This window comes from Schistocerca gregaria, chromosome 1 (assembly GCF_023897955.1).
Source record: "Schistocerca gregaria isolate iqSchGreg1 chromosome 1, iqSchGreg1.2, whole genome shotgun sequence".
Taxonomy (NCBI): Eukaryota; Metazoa; Arthropoda; class Insecta; order Orthoptera; family Acrididae; genus Schistocerca; species Schistocerca gregaria.
Window position 1 is genome coordinate 739,844,873 of NC_064920.1, and position 25,760 is coordinate 739,870,632.

The 25,760-nt window shown below is 40.1% G+C and overlaps 1 protein-coding gene and 1 pseudogene across 29 annotated transcripts in view; one reads left to right on the plus strand and one right to left on the minus strand.

The window, feature by feature from the left end:
* The window catches only part of LOC126267316 (longitudinals lacking protein, isoforms H/M/V-like), a 416,839-nt gene that overhangs the window by 105,903 nt on the left and 285,176 nt on the right, over window positions 1–25,760 (plus strand). For all 29 annotated transcript variants that reach the window (XR_007548998.1, XM_049972522.1, XM_049972483.1 and 26 more), the window contains exons 5-6: window positions 330–636; window positions 24,313–24,432. Coding sequence is in view for 28 of the 29 variants with exons in the window: in XM_049972522.1 (XP_049828479.1) it covers window positions 330–636; window positions 24,313–24,432 (427 nt within the window). In the remaining variant the exon portion in view is untranslated. The remainder of the gene's footprint in view (window positions 1–329; window positions 637–24,312; window positions 24,433–25,760) is intronic.
* LOC126291708 (5S ribosomal RNA) lies at window positions 6,096–6,213 on the minus strand (annotated as a pseudogene).

The window sequence follows — 25,760 nt, forward strand, 5'->3', positions numbered from 1 at the left end:
TGTTAAATTCAGTATCATTGTCACATGTTATTGAACACCAATAATTAATCTTTTCTATCACTATTTTGAATCTATGCAGAAATATATCTCAGACACCTATTTTGTCAGCAACTGAATGGAAACTTCCAGATCCTACAACTAAAGCATTGTTATTTTCACAAGTACATCTTATTGTTCATATTTTATATTACAATTGTTTGGGGCTATTGCTTCTGATTCAAGTTTTAGTGTTACATTCCACCACATAGGCATTTATGTTTACAATAAATTCTTTTGCCATTTTTTTTAATCAGGTGTATGTTCTTAAACACTCTTTTGTTGCTACACAGGTGTCACAAGGATATCCTTCTGGAAATGAGGCCAATATTGATCTGGCTTCTGCTGTGAGTGAGGAAAGTGCATCTCCAACTCGACCAACCAAACGGCTGCATAGTGACGCATCTGTTAGCTCAAGCACATTATCACATAGGAAGGAACAAAAGGAGGAAGAATTTGTTCAGAAAATTCCCAAGGTTGAACCCATCGATCTTGACTTGGATGCAGAAATAACAAGTGATCAAATCTCTTCTGAAGGGCTCCAGCAATTCCTTACAAATTCTGGAAAGAGTACACATCCACAACAAAATATTTCAGCAGGTATGCTTCATGAAAAATTTCTCAATATGATACATTTTACACATGCTCAAAGTAATGTCATTTTTTAAATTTATTTGTTTAAGGATCAGTTACAAGATGGAGTGTATAACAGAGGAAGTATAAATTAAAGTCTAAGCATTTTATGGAGGTTGTTCTGGACAGGTGTTTCCTTATTATTCTTGTATCATCAGAGCTATTATAAGTTAATGAATCTCCTCTAATCACAATTATGTTAAAAATATGAACACTTTTGGATGAAATTAATGGAACAAAATGTATGTTTGTAATATCTAACGAAAATAATTGCCTGAAAGACTCTCCCACTATCAATGGTCTTATGCTCACATTGGGATTAGTAAATATAAAACTCTATGTTAAAGACAAATGCCAAAAACAACAGAATTGATAATTGTTGAAGAGAAGAATTCGTGTGTGTGTGTGTGTGTGTGTGTGTGTGTGTGTGTGTGTGTGTGTGTGTGTGTGTGTGTGTACTATTGAACACTTACTATATCTGTGTTGTGTTAGGCCTATCCAATACACATTCTTCCTCATCATCAACCTATATGATTCATCCTCATCATCAACCTATATGATTTCTTAGCAAAAATGTATGTGCTTGATTCAAAATTACAATCCTCCAACCAAAGCCGGCTTGAGAACATTTTTCCATTTAAGCAACATATCATTTACCACAACTTGAGTTGCCATTTCTTCGAGCATTGGCAAGAGATTTAAAAATAAATCCAAACATGGAGATTGTGTGAATGTTATTTTAAGAAGTACTGGTGTTACATAGACACCACTCTGTAATAGATAGAAATTTCTGAATCTTATTTCAGTGCTAAATATTGAAAGACAAAACAATTCATTTCCATTTAAGGTACTTCACTAATATCTTTTAAAATTTCTTAGTGAAAGCAGAAAGAACTAGACGTGTTGATTGGTCTAACTTCAATAAGAATGTTCCATATAGTGAACTGAGGTGAAAAGGAAGACACAGATTTGTGTGTGATTTGAAAGAGAAATATATTGTTAGTAAAGTCAAGTGTAAATCCTACAATTGTTTACATCTACAGTTATGTGCATACTTTGGAAGCCACCATACAGTGCATGATGAACGGCACATTATACCAATACTAGTCATTCCCTTTCCTGTTCCTGTTACAAATGGAGCATGGGGAAAACTACTGTCTATACACCTCCATAAAAGCCCTAATTTCTCTTATCTTGTCCCTCAATTTTCTAAACAAGGTTTTACAAAAAGAGTTTTGTCTTTCCAACCAGGGATTCCCATTTGAGTTCATGAAGCACCTCTGAATTGTTTCAGTATCTTTATTTAATACAACTTGATCTCCAAACACTCGAGCAGTATTCAAGAATGGGTTGCACATTGTCCTATATGCTGTCTCCTTTACAGAAGAGGTATATTTTATGAGGATTCTCTCAATAAATCGAAGTAGAGCATTCGCCTACTACCACTTATGCTCTCATTCCATGTCATATCGCTTTGCAGATGAGATATTTAATTCCTGCAACTCTGTCAAGCAGCACACTGATAATCCAGTATTTGAATATTACAGGATTATTTTTCCTGCTTATCTGCAGTAACTTATATTTTTCTCCATTTAAAGTAAGATGCCATTCATCACATCAACTAGATATTCTGTGTAAGACCTCCTGTATCCTCGTACAATCACTCAATGACCATGCTATCCCATACACTACAGCGTTATTAGCAAACCATCGTAGATTGCTGTTCACCCTATCCATCAGATCATTTATGTACATAGAGACCAATAGCATTCTTGTCACACTTTTGTGGGATGCTCATGACAATATCTGGGATGCTCATGACAATACTCTTGTCTTTTAAACACTCATTGTGTTTAGCTACTTAAGTAGTGTTCGAGTCACTTACATATCTGGTAAGCTATTCCGTATGCTTGGACTTTGGTTAACAGTCATCATTGGGGCACTGTGTCAAATACTTTCTGGAAATCCAGGAATACGGAATCTGACTATTACCCTTCATTCGTGGTTTGCAGCATATCATGCAAAACAAGGACAAGTGGAGTTTGGCAAGAGCAGAGTTTTCCCATTCTGTGTTGATTTATGTGTGGAACTTTTCTGTTACGAGGAAACTTATTAGACAGGGTGAAAATTATTGAACTATACGATAAAAAGAAAGGAAAAAATAAAACAAATTAGTTACAAACTATGGCTTGGACACACTTCATTCAACATGTAAACATGACTACAGATATTTGGATTTAGATTGGGACATGTTCAATAGGCCTGCCATCATTGGCGATGATGTGGCACAGATGAGTAGCAAAATTCTGCATGACCCGCTGAAGTGTCGGAATATTGATGCTGCCTATGACCTCCTCAATGGCTGTTTTCAGCCCAGCAATGGTTTTCGGGCTATTGCAGGGTAGCATGTGTTCAGATCCAGAGAATATGGTGGCCAAATGAGGCCCATGCCAGTGGTCTCTCAGAGCCAGAATGCAGTCCCCAAAGTGCTACTCCAGGACATCAAACACTCTCCTATTTTTATGGGGCCGAGCTCTGTCTTGCATGAACCACTTCTTGTCGAAATCAGGGTCACTGTGTATAGTGAGGATGAAATCATCTTCCAAAACCTTCACGAACCATTCGGTAGTCACTGTGCCTTCAAGTAATATCACACTGATTATTCCGTGATTAGACATTGCACACCAAGCAGTCACCTGTTGAGGGTGTAGAGACTTTTGGATTATGAAATGTGGATTCCCAGTCCCCCAAATGTGCCAGTTTCGCTTATTGATGAACCCGTCCAAATGAAAATGGGCTTTGTCGCTCAACCAAGCCATATTCACGTCACAGACCTGTTCATCAATTCATTGGACAACAGTGTTGTCGAAACACAACTGTTGTTCTGTGGCCCTGGGGCTTGATGACCGATGAGTTTGAATTTTGTATGGAAAGAGATGCAGGACTTCAACAATTTGTCGTAGTGTCACCCGGTTGAGTCCTACCTGTTGTGCAGCTCGTCTGATCAGCTCGTCTGTGTTTCAAACTTAGATTTTCTGGGGGTGGTTTGAAATGCAGTGCATGTCTTCTCGATGTTTTCAGACTTTTCCACTCTTTCTGACTAGCCACATTGCCAACACTGTCATCATGAACACTGCCTGTTCTCTCAAACTTGCGAATCAAATTCGTGATTGTTAGCATACTTGGACCAATTGTCTTCAGCTTGAATTCGGTTGCAAACTTCCTTTGAGCTGCAGTTGGGGTGTTGTTGCTTGCCTAGAAGCCCTTCACAAGCGCTATTCAATCTGGCATGCTGTACCATGATGCCCCATGGCCAAACGTGCAGTTTAAATGTCTTAATGCAAACCGTTCAGAAGTTATGATTATTTTATGTCATGTAGTTCAATAATTGTCTTCCTGTGTTTCAAACTTAGAATATGCTCAAGAATTCTGCAGCAGACCAATGTTAAATAGATAGGTCTGTAATTTCATGGGTCCATTCTTTTAGCCTTATTATATACAAAGAGTCATTTATGCTATTTTCCTATTGTTCAAGACTTTGTGCTTGGCAAGAGATTCTTGATAAATGTAAGCTAAGTAAGGGCCCAATTCTGAAGAAACCAAACCCGTCTGGACCTGGTGTCTTTCAACATTTGGAGTTACTTGTCAACAAATGGGATGGCTTTGTGTATCCTTCATACAGCATGACACGTGACCCGTGTTTACATGTAGTGATTTTGCTGTTTCCTCTTCGTTTACTGCTTTCACATAAAATGAAAACAAAATGGATTTCTGTGGCCGGAAGTTATCAAGTGAATTAAAATACATTCACATAATTACAGAAGGCTAATATACGTTATTAGTTTCAGATTTTATTTTATTTCCACTTTTCTGACAGCCATGCATTAATCGCCTGTAGACAATGAAGTTATTTTTGTCTGTTTGCTAAAGAAATCTCGTTTTTATTAATCTTTTATGCTGAGGCAGTCAATGTGTTTGAAACAAAGTGCTTAGTTCCACACTATTGGCTAATTTCAACTACTCCTTGCATTTCAAGTGCACGTTTTCATCTTCTAGCACGTATGGCATTATGCCATAATAAAGAATCAAAAATGAGTTAATACAGTATTGGTACTCCAAGAAAATTTACATACCGAAACCCACACTGAAAAGCTTAATATAAGATCAAGGCCTACTTCATTGGGAATCTGGACATATGAATGTGCTCTTTAAGTATGCACTGTAAATGTGCCATTTTAGTATGGTTCACGAAATCCGATGCTCTTGGAGTATCCTCTGGTGTATTTTCTTTTATGGCATAATGTAAGAACTTTTAATGTTTTATACATACCAATATACTGGCTTCCTGTGTCACAGCAGCTGCTAAAGTGCGGTGGTGCCTGTTACCTACCGCTCTCTGACAGCTACTGAAACAAACCTATTTCTTACAGGTCGCTGGAAAATATTGCGAATGGTGGTTTGAAAAGTGTTACTTTCAAAGTAAATTTACTTTCACGCAAGTTGAACTATGTGCGAGAATGTACAATGAATTAGGTACTTAAATCACAGAGAGTTTGATGATGAGCCATTTTAGACATATTTCAAGCCCAGAAGATCAGACATTCATGTTGTTATTATGAGCAAAATGATATAGTGCTATGGGAATCTCTTTCTCCTCTGTAGTAGCTAATTTATTTGTGTAAAACTTTGAGGACAAGTCACTGGACTCAGCTAAAATTTTTACTGTCACACACATGTGTTATATCTTAAAGTCTAACACGTGTAAAAAATAACATTATATGTGAAAGCTCAGCTTCTCTTGCAGCTTATTAACCTTAGAGACCAATATTATATGCGAAAGCTTTGCTTTTCTTGTAGCAACACTATGTATATTAATTTAAAACATTAACTTTTCCTGTTTGTGTATCAGCGATACTTGATAGTGTTGTTGCTATTAGGTGACTACATCATGTGTCCTGCGGTCTCAATATGCACTGTCATCAACTTGCGGGATCACGTGACATGAGCTATGACTGGCTTACAGAAGCTCATCGCAATCTCGATTACAATGGTTCGGAAAGTAACATGTGGTTTTTGGTGGAATTTTAATTTATACTTTTGTAATACGAAATATGCAGTGAACATTTTGCTGCACATCAAAAATCTTTCTAAAAGGGGTTTTCTTCCCTGATTTTGTTTTCCAAAATGCCGGGAAATTCTAAGCGCATGTATAAAAATATAACCATTCAAAGGATTGATAAGTTTTTCAGTTCCAAGGGAAAATATACTGTCACTTAATAACACAGAAAAGTGGGTTGCCAATATGGACAGGCATGTGGTCAGCACATCTCTCTCCTAGCTGTATGTCAGTTTATGTGACCGGAGCTGCTACTTCTCAGTTAAGCAGCTCCCCAGTTTGCCTGACAAGGGCTTAAATGCAACTTGCTTGCCAACAGCGCTCGGTAGACCAGATGGTCACCCATCCAGGTGCTAGCCCAGCCCAACAGTGCTTAACTTTGCTGATCTGACGGGAACCAGTGTTACCGCTGCAGCAAGGCTGTTGGAAGAAGGAAATATTAGCAGTAAGAGAGAGACAGTGATAGTGAGAGGAGACTGTAGCTGTAGGATATAACAAAGGGCTTGTGGCTATGGCACAGAAGACAATGACAGAGCTGCAAAGAGATAATGACAATGATTTGGGCTGAATGAGTGAGTGAGAAAGGGCAACTGGGAGTGGATGGGTATGAGCAACTTACAGCGATGGACTAGTGCGTGCATGTGAGTGACAGTGACAATCACAGTCACGTTTGTGGGAGTGAATATGTAGTGAATATGTTCATATATCAAAGATTTTGGGAAATTTTATAAAGGTGCTGAGGAAGGTAGAATGATGCAGCTGGTATCCTTCTTTTCAGCCAAAGTCTTTTAAATAAACAATAACATATTTGCATTTTTTGTGCTCTGGTATGACCATTTTTCACTGGTGTACATTATGTTTGTAAAGAACACTTTCCATTGACTTGTGGTGCTATCTGGTGACACCAACATTAATACCCTCTGCAACATTCAACCCTAGTCAAAGTAATGAGTACTTATGAAGCAATAATGTGCTTAAAATTAGTAGATGAATTAGTCCAGATTGTCCAAGGCATTACTGTCTTCAAATAAAATATGCAGAAATAATGGCAGTATACTGGCCATTGGACACATGACAATTTAGTGATGGATGTGGTAGCCAATGTAACATGTCCTAAAAACCCTCAGTTCAATGTACTGTCTTGTTTAATGCTTTCTCCTCAGTGTTGAAGTACAAGACCGTGTGTCACTGAGAAGAAGCATGTATGGAAATGACGGGAAAAGCTGCATCTAGTGAAACCAATTAATTGACGATGTTGTACTCGTTCCATCCATTTAATCCATTTCCCTAGTTCATGGATAGAGACCAGTCCAGTGATACTTGTACATGGCACTCTACTCTGGCAAGAGGGTCTTCTGATGCTTGTAGCTTTTGCCATATAGTTTTCTGTACACCACATTTTTTCTGTCTATTAGCTGAAAGGTAGAAGAGTGCATCTGGTTAACTGGCCTGTTCCCAGAGGCTGGTTACCCAGCTGATAAGGAGACAATTGTGGCGTGATGTTGTGGACAGTTTCATCTTCTTTATAAATTATTGGAGTAAATTCTTTCGAGTTGCCAAAATGGATAGTTACTCTAAGCTTTTTAGGAGGTTTGAGAGCAGTATCCTTGGTTATCAGTTTTACAATCTGCATTATAGTTTGATTGTGATGCTAAATATGAATTACAATTAGAAAGTGAGTGTTGCACTTGCACTTTGACCATTGCCTGACCTAAAAAATGTGTTACAATCACCAGAGTCCATTGTTGGTGGCCCTTGGAGAACATGAGTACCCAGACCTCAACCTGTAGGTTGGTTGGTGGAGTATTGGTGGTGGTTCAGTTCCTGGGAAGGAGCCAAAGGACAGTTGGGTGAATAATCGAGAGTTGCGATCAGTGAGAGCTGCTGTGCAGTTTTTTGACTGGGCTAGATCCATTTTGTGGGGAGGAACATTAGGATGCTAAGAACAATGTGAGCACCTCATCTAATGCTTGTTGCTGGTGTAGCTTGGTCATTTGTGTCTTGTGCAGATAAACCTTTCTAGAAGACTATTGGGCACTGGATGGAAGAGTTCTGTGTCCACTCAGGTGATGGCATTTTCTGAATAAAAAGTGCAAATTCAGCAGATTTAAACTTGGGGCCACTATCAGTCAACATGGTTTCTGAGAGCCTCTTTATGGAAACAATGTGAGCCTGTGATTAGATTGTTTTCATTGAAGATGTCAAAGACCTTCAAGACACATATGGGTAACTACTGTCTCCATCAGTGACAATTAAAGAGGGGTATCCAAAGAGAGGGCCTGCAAAGGCTTAAGTGGAGGTGAGGCCATAGTGATGAAGTGCCCTCCCCCAGGAAAAACGTAGCTGAGGTGGAATTGCCTGTTTAGTCTGACAGATGGTGCATGCTGCAACAATATACGTGTTGGTGAGCCAGTAGTTCGATCAGGACTATTCCCAGGTGACCTTCGTGGAGGAAAGTAAGCATGCATTGTCTGAGTGCTTGTAGAATCACCACTCAGGTGTGGCCATTGTCACCCTGAAACTTCCAGGTGGTCCATTTGTTTGTGGTCTGATGGCCAACCATAGTCCGTTAATCAAATTAATTCCCAGATAATTCGGTCGTCTAAAGATCAGTGGGTTATGACTGACGAATTTGAGGGGAAGCTGGCCACCACATCTTCTTGGTCATCCAAGTGGACTTCAAGCCTTAGACTGACACATTTTCTGCCACAATTAAGGACTTGGAAAGGTCATAGGCTGTGAGACATGTTGAGCGAAGAAGAACTTGTTTGAGATCCCAGAAAGCCATGTCTCATACAGGAATCCTCTTCCACTTAACATTTTTCTGCAGCAACTGATGAAATGGTTGAGCGATGTCTGCCATGTGAGGAGTGAATTTTCTATATTAGCTGAGTTGTCCAAGCCTGGATTTTATTTTTTAGGCATTGTTGGGGGCTGGGAGTCTCTGGATGGCCTGGATGTAATGCGGTGTGAGCTGCATCCCTGACACACTTCATACGTGTACATATCCTCTACTTTTGATAAAAAAAAATAGCATTGTCCTTGTTACACTTTTCCCACTGGAGAACATCAAATAAGCTCTTGAGCATTTTAATGACTAACAACAATCTGATGTAAGTAGTTGGCTGTACCCATCACCCCTTGCCTAAGATGCTCTAAGTAGTGTTGAAAGATAGCTGCTGCACTTGCAATGCCATAGAGGAGCCAATTATATCAGAAAAGTCAAAATGGAATGTTTGATGACCACAATGTTTTTTGACATCTCATCTAGTAGAAGTTTGGAGATACGCATCACATACCTCACAAATCAAGTTTTGTGAAGATCTTGCTGCTGGCAAGGTGTACCAGGATGCCTTCTACTTTAGGTATAGGGTAGGCATCAGTGAGAGACTGGGATGTCAGTCATGGTTTTGAAGTCTCCAAAAATCCTTAGCTGACCCTTCTGTTTTCCACAGTGATGATGGGGGTGGCCCACTGACTGTTGGGACTGGGGTCAACATGCCCTCATCCTGCAAGCATTGGACTTGCACGGAAGCTTATCTTCCAGCACAAAAGGAACATTGAACATTGTGTGCTGTAAAGAAGGGGGGCATAGCCAACGGGAAGAATGTGACATGTGCCTCAAATCATGTCTGAAGCGATCAGTCCGTGCAACCTTGGTCCTGTCTGATGGATCAGACAATGATCATGTTTTGGTGGTATGGACATTGACTTCTGCCAGATGGAAGAGGGAGCTGGTGAGTCCCTCAGGTCTGCCACAGCCCTGTCCTAACACAATCTCCTCACCACGGAGGAATTGCAAGGCGAAAGACAAAGGAAAATGTCACTGTTAAAGTGGCTTCCATACTGCAGTGGAACTTGATTGGTTTGAGGACATGTGGAGGAACTGCACATGTTAACTCAGGAGAGACCAAAGTGTGTCTGTTTTCAAGAGACATTTTAAATTTTCCGAGATGATGCTACGTGGGTACACTCTCCACAAGAACGGTGACCTTAGTGAGAGAGAGATAAAGGAAGAGTGGCATTTTCATCAATGATGCTTGCCACTCCTCATTTCTACCCCCCCCCCCCCCCCCCCCTCAACCAGTGTGCTAGCAGTCACTGTATCGGTACATGTGCATCATCAGTTGATGATATGTTCACTTTGCCTGTCCCACATGAGCTGCTAGGTGAAGAGGCTCTCCATGACTTTACTGTGCTCCCCCATGCCTTTGTTCAGTATGGTGATTTTAATGAACATAATACTCTGCAAACACCTGCTATAGGTGTAGAGCAATTGAGAGGTTTCTCTTCTTCTAATGTGCTTGTTTTTTAAACATGGGGTAGAACATGCACTTCAGAAGTGCTTCCGGGTCATTCAGTGCCACCGATCTCTTAATATGCTCCCCAGCCCTTGCACACACTGCTCAGTGGGAAATTGTCGATGGATTGCACTTAGGTGACCACTTCCCAATCTGGATTCACTTGTCAGGCGGAGTGTTTCTGGATTCACCTGTAAGACAGAGTGGTGCCCAAAAGATGTCCTCCCCAATGGATGCTTTCTAGGGCAGTTTTATGCTTTACAACCAGTTAGATTTGTTTGAATACTGTGATAGCATCCAGGAATGGCTGGATCATGTTACCCAAATGATTCACCATGTCATTGAAGCACCCATTCTGTAGTCTTCAGGCCATCAGAAAAGGCAACCTGTCAAATGGTAGTGCAATGAATGCTGCACTGTGATTGGGTCCAGGTGGATGGCACTGCATAGCTTCAAGTGCTGACCAACTGGAGAGAACTTCACAGCCTTTCAGTTAGTGAGGGTTAAATGTAATGCGGAATGGCAGTCTCCAGACCACTCTGAGATATTGCCTGGTCTGTGGTGTCCTGTTTTGTCTCAGTTACTGCCACTGTCAGTAGGGTTCAGCTTCCCATCACTGCAGAGTGGCTGCTGGGAGGGGTAGTTGGGACTTCAGTTCCACCAATGATGAAAAATACAGTTGTCCTGTCTGCATGTGGGAGCTGTATTCTACATTAGCTGCAGCTTGTGACTCATCACCTGGCCATGACAGGATCCGTTGTAGTGTGTTACAGCAACTCACAGGGTGTAGCAATCTTCCTCATCATTTTTAACCTCATTTGGGTGTCAGGTCACTTTCCTGATTTGTGGCAAGAAGCCATTTTAATTCCATTTTAACTACATGGGGAGGACAGAACATATCCAAGTAGTTATCACAGTATTGCCCACAGAAATTGTGCGAAAAAGTCCTTGGAGTGGATGGCCAACTGCTGCTTTGGCTCTTTCAGTCTCGGTTCAGGAGGTACTGCTCCACATTTGATAACCTGCCTTTCCTTGAAGGAGCTGTACAACAAACTTTCCTGTGCTGCCATCACCTCCTTGTTATATTTTGTGACATCAAGAAGGCTCCGATATACTTGCATCACATTATCCTTTGATAGCTCTGTAAATGGGGTTTTCGAGGATGACTTCCCATCTTTATACGATCCTTCCTTTTGCCCTGCTATTTTGGATGTTGAATCATTGATGTTATCTTGGACCATGTTGAGCAGAGAACATGTCACCCAAGAGGACTTCTCTGTCTCTTGTACTCTTCAAGACCTGCAACAACTACTCGTCAGTTGCAGCTGACTCTTTGTCAGTTGGGTGAATGACTGGGAAAGAGTGTTTTTAAATTCTCAACTGTACAGTTTGTGTGCATCCTATTTAACCATTCCTATGTAGTTTTAAACATTCCTGAGTTGCAGATGAGAGAAACTGTTCATAATATGAAAGATGTGGTTAGGTTTCTGGACCACAAATTTGGCTCAAAACTTACATGGTTGCCACACTTTAGGGAACTGAAAAGACACTCCCTGAAAGCACTCAGTATTTTAAAATATCTTAGCCACAATTCGTTGGGAACAGACTGAACTTGTCTGCTCTGGTTTTATGGGGCCTTTCATGCAATCTCATTTTCATTGTGGGTGCATGGTTTGTGCAGCTGCACAACAAGTTATTTAAAGATGTTAGGCATGATGCACCATGAAGGACTTTGGCTAGTCACTGGGGCCTCTGATACCAGGTCCATACCGAGCCTCTGTACTCAGGCTGGTGAGTCACCACTTCACACCCAGTCTCGACTCCTTATGGTGGGATAGGCCTATAAAACACTGTCCAAACCATACACCTTTGCATACCACACTGTTACTCAGCCACCAAAGGAAAGACTCTTTCATTTTTGACACACAGCAACTAGGTCATGTGCGATTCACATATAGGATTGCTTTTTAGAGATGGGTGTGGCTGGTTTTGATGTTTTACGCCAAGGCTGGAGCAGATCTCCACCTGGACTCCTTCAGAGGCCCAGGATTAATTTTTTTTTAACATTTGAGATAGGCATCACAGTTTTACTGTTGGGTACACCAGATGGCTCCAACAAGGGGTCTCCGTTGGCTATATAGAAATATTCCGTGACTGTGTCATCAGAATTTACCATTTACCATTTGCCTTCCCATAGCCGTACTGTATTTTCTGCAGAGCTCCTTGTGATCCTGAAGGCACTGAAGCAGATAAGGTGTCTTCAGGACAAACACTTTCCCATGTGCTCTGTTTCCATTAATACCCCTACTACAATCATTGCAGCTCATGTATCCAGTGGAGAAATTGACCTGGGTCATACATGAACAACTGTCCTTCCAATAGTGGTGAGGGAAGGTTGACAAAGCTTGCACCAGCCTGCAGGAAACATACTTTTACAGAAGTGTCATTCCCCTGCAGGATTTCATTTTGCTGGTGGGCCACAGATCCGTGGAGTTATGAGAGGAGGAGTGGCTGGCAGTGATGGACAATTAGCTGCCGTTGATCCTCTTGCCAGTCTCTCCAGAGAGATGAGGCAACCCTGACCCATCACCACACTGTACACTGTCTCCTCACATGTGGCTTTTTAGTCTGGTGAGAGGCCCTCCCCATCTGTGAAGCGTGTGGGGTGAACTCAGTATATGCCACGTTATACCTCAGTGCATTTTATTTCATGAAATGCAGGCAGAAATGAATTTAGGTGAGGATCTGCCCTCTATTTTATCTGATGACGAGATGAGTGTACCGTATTTACTCGAATCTAAGCTGCACTTTTTTTTCCAGTTATTGTAATCCAAAGCCTGTGGCTTAGAATCAAGTGCAAAGCAAGCGGAAGTTCTGAAAATTGTTGGTGGGTGCCGCCTCAACTTACTTCTGCCATAGAATATATGTAGCGCTACACAGGCATGCTTTGTAGATAAATACTGGCGCCAAAACATCTGCGTCAGTAAATAAATTTAAAAAAAGAAGGGGGAAAGACGAGCGTTTTTCTCCGCCCCGAGTTTCGACCACTGCATTTTCGTACATTATCCAACGAAGTAAATACAAATTCCGTATTGTTCATCTTCGAATGTAGCAGCATTTCAATGTACTACAAAAACCCGACTGGCAAGACTGTTTGGGATGTTTGTCAATATGGCCAACGCTACGTTCTGAATTTTTTCCTATCTGTGAGAAGAGATGGTTGCTAATAGGAACTTTTATAAATTGTGAATCACATGCAGTATTCTCGTCACCATAAGAATAATACAAATATAGACATTTTTCCATGTATTGTTACGTGTTTGCTGCTATCTCATTTAAATCCTGTCTGCCTAATAAACCACGAAACTAGAGTGAAACGACAGCAAATGCGGAAGAATATACATATCATGTCATGTTTATATTCGTATTATTTTATGCCTAATAGTGATACAGTCAGAAATGAAGCACAGCAATTGACTAGACTTTTAAACTAAGATGACTAATTTCTGTGCAGAATTTTATGTACTAAAGAGGCGTCTGCAAAGATTTTCAAACGGAGAAAAATTTTCGCTAAACTCTCATTCAGAACATCTATCATACGCAGTCTGTTATTTGGTTCTTGTTGATCATTATCAAAGAAAGCAGCAGTGTAAGTAACAACAAATAGCAGTCTCTTGCCATTGTTTCGCTAATGAGATGATTCCCCTCCCTTTTTTTTTAATTGTAAGCGACGGTAGCGCGCACAAAAGCAAGCCATGCCGCGAGCGGCGACAGGCTGTAAACACGCACTATCAGAGTGCGACAAACAATGCATGACACAGTACAGTAATGCATTTTCAGCTTAGAGTGACGTAAACAACTATAACAAAGAAAACTGCGTTTATCAGATCAAAGGAAAATAAGCAATCAATTCAGACCAGACGAAGCACGTGAAAAAGGAAGGGTAACCGTATAAATACGGATGGAGCACCTGACGCATAGCAATGGCTACCTGGTAAAGCTTAACTGCTAAGCTTATGACTCGAACCAAACTACTGTAAATGTATCGTCATTCATTTGACCTAAATTGTGTCTCATATTACAATGGACCAACTTTGTTTCGATTTGGAGATGCGGCCTAAAACTTTTCTCCCCCTTGAATTTCGAGTCTCAAATTTCAGGTGCGGCTTAGATTTGGGAAATTTTTTTTCCTTGATTTCGAGTCTCATTTTTCAGGTGCGGCTTAGATTCGAGTAAATACGGTAGTCAGACTTTTAAAATCTTGTGACATGTCTGGACTCTGGCCTAAGTTTGTAGGCTGGACGTTGTAGTGTGTTGCAGAATGTATTGTGTGTTGGATTTGAGAACATAATTTTTACAAGTGCGTGGGCACTTTTTTACAGGACTTTCATTACATTTTTATTCACAGTTCTCATTTTAGTACAGGCACTAAAGACCTAGCCTTCGTCCGCCCACAAAACTTCGTTATCACCACCACCATCACTGGGCTGTAAATTGCCCATCACCGTGTCATTGCTGTTGTTAGAGGGATGCCTGAAGTCGAGGAGAGGCCAGGTGGCTATATGCTTCCCAATCAACATTTGTCTAATATTCCTGTATCAACTTGGAGAACCACATTGCACTGAGCACTTCACCGTCCGTACACATTAGTCTTTGCAACTGCACAGAGTACCGTTGTAGCGCTCGTCCCATCAGACCCAAATTCTCAAGTTATCCCCACACTACAGATGTTGTGCACATTGCCCATTATCCTCATTACTCACAGCATTTCACTGATTCCTGTAAGCATTTCAGCATGGTGTGTATATGCACTGAAGTGGTCAACTGGTCATCTTCACCTTAGTATTATATATGTGGTGTCAATTCTGTTGAACGTATCCAACAGGATATTTTTAAATTCAAAGTGCAGCATTGACAGTCTGGTAGATGCACTGGATCACCCAGAAAAGGATTACATTGTCAGGAAAAACAGCCCATAAAGCAGTGGTATCATCAGTGAGTTGGCCTGAGATCAGAGACTCAGTCTTGGGACATGGACATGAAAAATATCTCTTAAAAAAAGAAGAATTGTTTTGTTTCTGTGGCTGTACCTTTGATCTACTTAGAATTTTGAGCATAAGAGTGATGTAAATATTAATTAGAATAAAGTTTGTGTGTAATAAAAAACTGTTCCTTGGACTTGGAGTCAAAGGTTGATGGGGGAAGAAGTGTTCAGCAGTGGCCACATGGAATTTTGGTATGGAGTGATGTGGCATGGGTAGTAAATAAAGGTTGCTTCACTGTTAACATGCACCCTGTATCCTGTTTACTGTTACTCAATTACTTTCATCAGTCTGACTCTATATCTCAATATATCTCTACGTTTTTCATGATCTAGGGTTTGGAGCCAGTTTCTCTCCATTTCAGCACTTGTCTTTCAACTTCAACCACATGAAAACATTTGAAAATATTTTGAAATTGATAGACTCAAATATATAATTTTTTTTTAGGTTGTGTGTGTGTGTGTGTGTGTGTGTGTGTGTGTGTGTGTGTGTGTGTACGTACATGTGGGAATGTGCGCTTGCCTGTGTGTGCATGCTCATGTGAATCCTCTAGAATGTACAGAGTTTTGGTAGCTTTCGGAATGCACTCCATTTTTTAAGCTTGTAGGGAAAACACACACACGCACACACACACACACACACACACACACACACACACACACACTAACAGTCACATTCACATTCTTACGTGTGACACCCCCCCACCCCTTGTTTAAGAAATTAGCGTGAATTTGTTTATTACTTTATTACTGAATATAATTCCAGGACACTCATTTTCTTCTTTTTTCTTAACTATCATTTTCATTCAAATAATGGTCTTGGGTTGGATAGGGAACTTGTATGCCATGTGCGAATACAGGACGACCTGGCTACAGTTCTCAAATGCCCCAAGACACTGTTGGCCATGGTCGGTGGTCCACAGGCTGCTGCCTCAGGATGTAGCAGCATATCTGATGCAGGTGTTTGCACACACTGGAGGATGAATGGCAGGTTGTAAGTAAAGCATTCCCACCATGTTAGGGGGAGAATCAATGTGGGGACTGGCCATCTGACATCACCCATTTACCCTGTGAGTGGACAAGTGGCCACTCCTTTAGCAGGGTCCGAGCAAGCAAACGGGTGAAGGGTTTGCTAGTTATCAGCAGATCCTTTGTTAGATACAGTAGGGAGCCCCTTAAGGAAATAATATCCAGGGCTGGAAGGAAGTCCAGTTTGCACTCAGTCTGCTGCTGTGGCCTTAACTTGTCCGAGAAGGCTCTGCCTGTGGGTATTGAGAGTGCAGGATGCAGTCATCCTCAAGCTGTGGCTCATGTAGGCACCAATATAGCTGCTGTATGGGTTCTGAGGCCATCCTCAGTTTGTAGATGTGGCTGCGGAATAGGTCAGGAGTGCAGTGCACAGGGGAAGCAACTGTTCATGTAGCAGAGTTCTCACTGAGATGCAGAGAGAGAAGTTTAGTTAGATTGTGTACGAAGTGGAAACACTTCAAATGTAAAAAGTTAACAGTAAACTGCTGAAGTATTCATAACCAAGTTCATGAGTTTCCTGTCTCAAGAAACTCCTATTGGAAAGACAGGAAAGGTTTTGTAGAAGGGAATAGCATTCATTGCAGTCAACAAAAATATTGTGTCTGCAGAGGTTAAAAGCGAATCTATGAAGTCATCTAGGAACAAGTAACCAACTTTGGTGAATTCAAGTTAATTATCAGATGTTTTTAGTACCAACCCAATTCTGCTGTAACTGTTTTAGAATCATTCGCAGAAAGTTTATGCTCAGTAACCTGGAAGTACCATCATCATACAGTATTAGTTGGAGGCCACTTTAACCTTATGAGTATAGACTGGGATATATATGATTTCATTGCAGATAGTACAGGCAGACAGTCCAGAACACATTTTCTGAAAACTATCTTGAGCAGCTAGTTTGACAATTCATGCATAATGGAAATATTTTAGATTTTGTAGCAACAAACAGGCTTGATCTTATCAACAGAGTCAGTAGAGATTCAGAATATTATTGATCATGATATATCACCACCATGATGATTACTGAATTTAATAAATCCATCATGAAGGCTAGGAGAGTTTTTATGCTTCAATGATCAGAAATTTATGCTTCAATGATCAGAAAGCAGTTATTAGCATCATATTTAGACATTGCATGGACATAATTTAGTTCTGATATGATAGATGTGGAGGAATTATAACCTTTGGAGAGGTATATGCTGAGTAAGTAAATTAAAGGCAGAAAAGACCACCGTAGTTTAATTACAAAATTCAGAAAATGCTGAGAAAGCAGAGGCTGTTGCATTCCCGGTTCAAAAAAGGATCCAGAAAAGGTGACAGGCAAAATTTTGTAGAAATTCCTGCATCTGTAAAAAGATTAATGTGCAAAGCATACAACAATTTTCACCATCATGCTGTAGCGAAAGATCTTGCTGAAAACCTGAGAAAATTCTAGCCCTACCAAAAATTACTGAATTGGTGACATGCAGCACACCAGCCATTGGTGCTAACTGCTATGCCACACTGTGGGCACCACAGCTCATGGCATTGCTATCTCTCTTGGGGAAAAAGTAACATGCTGTTTCAGATATTCTCATTGGATCCGACTATAGCAACTTGGTTCCTGATATGGCCATTAGTCTGGTCTAATACATTCTTGCACTCCAGTTGTGTTGTCACATCCTCTTCACTATTATGCACCAAAACCTTGTTGTGGTCAACCGAGCGAGGTGGCGCAGTGGTTAGCACACTGGACTCGCAATCGGGAGGATGACGGTTCAATCCTGTCTCCAGCCTTCCTGATTTAGGTTTTCCGTGATTTCCGTAAATCGCTTCAGGCAAATGCCGGGGTGGTTCCTTTGAAAGGGCATGGCCGATTTCCTTCCCCCATCCTTCCCTCACTCGAGCTTGAGCTTTGTCTCTAATGACCTCGTTGTTGACGGGACATTAAACACTAATCTCCTCCTCCTCCTCCTCCTCCTCCTTGTGGTCATTGAGCAGGTCTTTAGTTTTCTAGAACAAGAGGCCCCCATCATTGATATTTTCCTCAGGACTATAGTAGGTCTTCATGTGGAGGACATGGACGATGTCTCTGTGCTTCTGTTTTTTCTTATTGATGAAAGATCGTAATCCTTGATTTCGTATGTGACATGCAACAAGTGACATAGGACATGATATGTCACAAAGTGAAATTACCTGTGATACTAATTTAAAGTGGAAAATTTTTCCAGGACATGACGGGTTGCTCTGTGCTTCAAAATTATGTATTCTACAAGGAGTTTTGCAATTTCCAGAGCATTAGCAGTCTTCACAGTTTTGATAACATCGTAGTGGATGAGGTAGCAAGTGCAGACTGTTATCCACCAATTCCCATTTATCGACTTTGGAAACCTCCGCAAAGAGGTCGATTCCAGTTTGGTGGAATGGCACTGCTGCAGGCTGAATTGGTGCCAGATGCCCCAGAGGAAAGTGCGGCACATGCTTCCATCGCTGGCATTCCCTGCAGTGGCTCACATAATGTCTAACGGATTGACAAAGACCTCCCCAGAGACACCTGTGTCTCATTGTGTGGAGATTTTACATGAATCTCATGTGACCTGATTTTGGAGCATCGTGTGATACTCCAGGATAGCTGGCCGTAGATGAGCTGGGATGACGAGCAATCGTTTTGCCCCATTGGGTAATAGTTCCTCGTGTACATCGTTCCATTCATTAATTGGAATTCTCCATTGATTTGATTATCCTCCTCCAAAGCTTCTACAGTTTTCAGCAGTGCAGGGTCACCCCTCTCTTCAGCAGCAATATCATTTAATACTGTGACGCCTGTGATTTCATGTATTGTGCTGTGTTCTGCTAAAGGATTTCTTTAAAGGCAGTTGGCATGCTTGTGTTTGCATTTGATTTTGTACACCTTCATAACGCCGTAATCCAGAGGCTTCTGGGCTGTTTCACCAGTCGAACTAATGGGACCTCAAGCTAATCAGCCAGCATAAAGAATAGGGATATGTCACAATGGTGAATGTTTTGCCAGATAAATATGGCTGGAACTTGTTAACAGCCCAGACACCTACAATGCACTCTTTCTCAGTTGTAGAGTAGTTGATTTCAGACTTGGAGTGTACTCTGTAAGCATAAGCTTTCACCTTTTTAGCACCTTCCCAAATTTGCACTAGAACTGCACCCCTCCCATAATCACTAAGTCAGTGTGAAGTTCTGTCTTGGCATTCTTGTCATATAATGCTAGGACTAGAAATATGTTGGTGCTTCCTCAAGGACAAGGTATCTTTCTTGCATATCATTATTCAAGGGAAGTTTGGCATCTCCCTGTAGTAGTTCTTCCAAAGGATGTGCCTTGTTGAAGAATTTGTCTATGAATTGCCAGTTGTACGAGCACATTGTGAGAGAACTTCTCACCTCATGAATGTGCCAAGGAGTTGGAATGATGTAGATTCCATCACTTATTTAGAAACGTGTTCTCTAACCAGCCCTGATTTATTAACAGTGTGAAGCATGTGCTACACTTTGGTGTGTTGTTTGTAGGTACAATTATGATTTTAAACATGATGGTGATTGTGATCATAATTAACATCATCTCTTTCTACTGAAGATAGAACATTTTAGGTTGTGTGAAGAGAAATAAAGAAAAATATGAATTCACTCTTTTTTATATGAATTAATTCTATGCTTTATTATGTTGATTATGGATTTTTACAAAATTAGGAGTGAGTTGAATTTAGTGAACTTTTCCAACTAGCTTTCATCATGATTTGCCAGTTATGGCAAGATATATTGAAATGACTTACATGTGTCACAGACTGCCCCCCACCTTTATGTGTAACAAGAATAATTTGCTATAAGTATGTACTGTTTCTAGTTCAGAAACTGATAAATGAAATCGTTTATCTTCACCAAAGAAGTCATATCAAGCATCAAACAATTCATAATTATTGACATCAGTTGCTTGCTTTTCCGTGTATGAACAAGAACAAAACCATGAATTGCACATTATTTTCTTGTATGAATTCATACCAGTAGTGATCAAATTGAAGTGGCTGTATTTAATTTTTTTGGGTGCTTATTGAATTTATATGAATTTGAATATCATCTTCTCTTGTAGTTACCTCAAAATTTTTTGGAATGCTGAAAGTGGGATTTCAACTTGTAACGTCTTTCTCATTCATTGTAGAGGTGTCTGAACTGAAGGACATAGTCCTGATACAAAATTCTATAATTCAGTGATTATGTTAAACACATTCCTACTTCTTGTATGTGTTGTCACCAACTGCTGCTTATGAATGATGAACGACACTTCCTTTAATAACACTATAAGCTCTGAGACTTCATGTGGAAGTAAATATAAGTAGCCAGGAGATGATCTAGCAGCACCATGCTGTTCTTTTCTGACTTGTAGATGTGATAATTTAGAATTAATGCTAGTAGACCATGTTTACAACTTTGCTTTTAAACAAACAGAAGTTTTTGAACAGAGTTTTTAACTAACTGAAATGTCATCATCTACACTTAGTTTACAAATTCAACCAGTGTGTTGGATGGTTAATTACTGTGGGCCCATCATGTACTCCATATTAGTGGATGTGACAGTTTTCAATCTACATGGCTCTAAGCTTCATTTACCTAGTTCTGCACACATTACTTTTGTGAGTATGTGGTTGTGAAATGACTATATACTTGATGCTTTTTAACCATCACTCTATCAAATGAAGCTGTGGAGATATAGTGTACTTCTGCAAGACCTCGTGCCATACTATTGTTATTAGCATTTCATTCTGGGTTTTCAGCACCTTATGCTGCTGCTTAATTTGTGTATAATGTCGTGTTGATTAGGGCTGCCTAGTGTGTGAACACAAGGGCAATTTCTGTCCAGAAACAGCATAGGCTACAGTCAACAGGCTTCTGGTGGCTGCCCTGGGCAGGAGTAATGTTGGGGTACCTGCATCAAAAGCTGTGGCACCTCTGATGCCCCAATACTCTGATGTTGCTGCATCGTCTGATGCACGCAATCTGACCAGGTAGTTCTCACCTGATACCAACTAGTGAACTGTTGTGGGTTCACATTTCTCTGGCCAGATGGAAAACATAGGTACTTGCTGTACAACTATCCCATTAAGCAGTGCTATTCAGTGTTGATGTCACATCAAAGGCAGCTTGGGATATCTCATATATTGGACCTGTGGCAAAGTTTTCTGCAAGTCCATAAAATAATGGAGGGAGTAATAGTTTGGTTATTGTGAACTCCAGTAATATGCAGATAATGGAGGCTCTTAGGGAAGTAGTAGTCAGGTTAGGAAGGAAGGCAATTTTACACTCGATATGTTTACTGTGTGTTTGCCTCTGAGAAGTGGGAGAGACTCTTTTGGCACCTAGTGAATGCACTGAAAGGAACAGACTGTGAATCATAGCCCATTTTAGCTCAAACAACACCTACAATCTGGGTTGTGAGGCTATTCTTGGCTTCTTTAGATGCATGGCTGAATTGGTACAGACAGTTAGCCTTACCCTCAAAGTGGAAGCACGATTCACTGTTTACCACATCAGGGCCAGAACTGACTGACGTCCTCTGGTTTGGAGCCAAGGGTGAAACCAGAGACTCTGTAAAGTTGGTAACCAGATCAAAATCATTTGTTCAGTCGTTCAGTGATCATACTGATACAGAAAGAGAAGATGATGTACAAAGACTGAAAAGTTGAGAGTTCAGTCTTTTGAAACTGTTTCAATGAAGAAAATTGTAATACAGTTCTTCCTCTCAATAATTGAGCAAACACTGATATTCCTGTTTTTAAATAATTGAAAACAGAACAAATACTGAACCAAAATTGCTCATCAAAGGAAAGTTATCCAAATCTGTAGAGATACCCATAAGACACTATATGCTGGAGCAGTGAACGGTACAAAGCAATCTGAAAGGGGTGCAATGTGTTCCTGTTTTCAAGAAGGGTCAGATGGATGCATATAATTATATACATGATTATAAGCTGAATATAATAGAGGGAAACATTCCACGTGGGAAAAATATATCTAAAAACAAAGTTGATGTGACTTACCAAACAAAAGCGCTGGCAGGTCGATAGATACACAAACAAACGCAAACATACACACAAAATTCAAGCTTTCGCAACCAACGGTTGCTTCTTCAGGAAAGAGGGAAGGAGAGGGAAAGACGAAAGGATGTGGGTTTTAAGGGAGAGGGGTAAGGAGTCATTCCAATCCCGGGAGCAGAAAGATTTACCTTAAGGGGAAAAAGGACAGGTATACACTCGCGCGCACACACACACACATATCCATCCGCACACACAGACACAAGCAGACATTTTCAATGTCTGCTTGTGTCTGTGTATGTGAGGATGGATATGTGTGTGTGTGTGCGAGTGTATAATGTCTGCTTGTGTCTATGTATGTGCGGATGGATGTGTGTGTGTGTGTGTGTGTGTGTGTGTGTGTGTGTGTGTGTGTGCGCGAGTGTCCGAGTGTATACCTGTCCTTTTTCCCCTTAAGGTAAGTCTTTCTGCTCCCGGGATTGGAATGACTCCTTACCCTCTCCCTTAAAACCCACATCCTTTCGTCTTTCCCTCTCCTTCCCTCTTTCCTGAAGAAGCAACCGTTGGTTGCGAAAGCTTGAATTTTGTGTGTATGTTTGTGTTTGTTTGTTTGTGTATCTATCGACCTGCCAGCGCTTTTGTTTGGTAAGTCACATCAACTTTGTTTTTAGATATATGATTATAAGCTGATATATTCAATCCATTGTAGAATTTTGGAATAAATTTTATTCTCCTGCAGTGGCCTGTTTAGAGATCAAAACTTCTCAGATTCAACACAGGTATCACTAACAGCGAATGTTCAAAACTCATTTCCTCTGTTTGCCTGTGAGATCCAGAAGGTAGTAGATAGAAATATTAAGGCTAATGATGTATTTCCAGGTTTCTAGAAGGCATTCAATGCAGATTTATACTATCACATGCAGAGACAGGTGGTTGATCCCCAATGTAAATCAATGTAAAGTATTGCACATAGATAGGCAGAGGACCAGTTGTGTTTTGATTACACTATTGACAAAAATCACTGCAAACAGTAGTAGGCATAAAATATCTTGGAGTAACTTACTAGAGTAACTGAAAGTGACACTATGTAAGGTGGAAACCTTTAGTGCAGTGGCCACATAAAACCAGCTGTGGGAAAAATGCCAGATTGAGATTATTTTGAAGAATTCTAAGGAAACATAATGCAATTATGTAAGGAATGGCTTACAGTACATTAGTTCGAGTAATACTACGCATTCTCAGTTAAGGTGATAAAGAAGATGAAAAGAAGGACAACAGTTTAATCAAGGATTCATTTTGCAGGCACAATAGTGCTACAGGATTCTGAACAAATACTGCGAATGTATACTCCAAGAGGAATAGATGTAGACGTATAACTACTATTCTGAAATACTTTACAGTGCTTATTGTAGGTAAGATACTGGATACAAAATTTGATCTTTAGAAATTATTTTTTCATTAGAAAATGCAATATATATTTAATATTATTACAGTCATAATATTTTTTGTCATCACCTGGGATAGAAACTGATGTTCAGATTTTCAAGACTGAGTGATGTGGTGTGGGTCATCAGTGAAGACACTGGACTCATCTTTGGGATGACAATGATTCAAGATCCTGTCCAGCCATCCAGAGATAGGCTTCTGTGGTTTCCATAAATTGCTTAAGGCAAATTATGGGTCAGTTCCCTTGAAATGGACACTGCCAGTTTCTTTCCTCAACATTTCGCAAATCTGAGCATATGCTCTGTCCTCATGATGTTTTCTTTGAAGGGACATTAAAGCATTGATCTTCCTTCCTTAGGTTCCAAAGGACATGTTATACTATTAAATATGCTACTATAAAATATTTGTGGAGTTATCTCTACTTGTGAGCTTGGTGAGAAAAAGTTTTAACTTACATTTTGCTTGTCGCAGTGAAACCATATTGCTTACAAAAGAATATAGCAGTTAGAAAATTCTGACAGAGGATAGATTGAACTTCCTTCTTATGGCATTTTTATTGCACCTTGAAATACAATATGAGTAATTGTACAGTATCTATGTATTGCTTAGAAGTACGCATTTGCCTTGTACTTATTGGAATATTTCTTTTAATTAGTATTTGCTTATCACACTTAACAGGTGGAAATGGAAACAGTACCCCAGCAATAGCACAGAGTCAGTTGATTCACCCTTCTTCCATCTCACGCCATGGACAGGTGTCTGAAACTTCAGTTGTTTCAGTGCAGAGTGCGAGTCAAGGTAGGATGAAAAGCTTTGCTGAGTATTCTACTAATAGCTGTGGTAATGGGGGTTTAAACCACTGTCTACAACACTATATTGTCATCAAAAAACTGGAAGAAATTTTCCATGAAATATTCATAAAGATCATATTAGGCTCGTATTAGTGAAATACACAGTAAATCAGATAATAGCATAAAGATGTAGACAACTAATCTCCATCTTACATAGGAAAGAGGTGGTATTTTTTAATAATAATAATAATAATAATAATAATAATAATAATAATAAATAGAGCTCAAGAGGAAAGTTGAACAGATTGTCTTTAAAGACTTTAGAATGACAAATAAGAAGGAGGTAGTGGGACAGGTTGGTAAAAAGTCAAAAATTGGGTAGATAAGTACAGTCTTCATTACTGACATGGAAAAATTGTTCAGTTAAATATTATCTAAAAGTAAGCAATGTTGTCATGGTTGGCTCTGAAGTTAATTTCTCTACATGTAAAGTGTTACTTGCCATGTAGAATTTCAGTAATACTGTGGAGGCGTCACTGTCAAACATAATATTGTGCAGTGATGAATTGAGGAAAGGGTGTGTGCTGTTGCAGTTTCATGACATCTAAATTAATTGTGTGTAAGGTTGCCTAAGAGAAAGAGTGTGAACACTTTTGTTAAAAAATAGACTAGAGAAATAATTGGAGACACTGTTCATTATTTTGTTGGCAATTGGGACAGTTTGAGACATTTTTAAATAGTGATGTGTGTGCATGATGGAACAACCATTATGTTGTACATAGAGGACTATAACTTGAAAGAGTATGTAATGGGATTATATTATGAACATAGGAGAGGGCATATTGAAGATAAAGGCTCAACGCAAACATTGTTGAGATTATCTGGGTGTAGGATATCTCCTCAAGAAAGACAGTAGTTTATGACAGTTTCAAAGATAATTGTGTTGTCTTCATATACACAAGTGGATGTTCAAACTAAAAATTGACTGACTCTCTCAAATTTCCCTATTCTGCTCCCTTAGGGAAACAGATAGATACAAGAATGTACATTCTCAGACACATGTTATGCTAACAGTACCAGTGTTGCTATAAAGAATTGCAGATGGATCAGAAATACAGTGCAGTGGTGTGTGTGTGTGTGTGGGGGGGCGCGCGCTGAGAGAGAGAGAGAGAGAGAGAGAGAGAGAGAGAGAGAGAGAGAGAGAGATGGTGATGGTGATGGTGATGGTGATGGAGGAGTGGGGGAGGAATGGTAGGATTGGAGTGGAAAGATCTTGCGAAAATTTTTGAAGTGAAGTTCCCATTGTTTTTGATATTGTAGTCATTAAAAAATCAC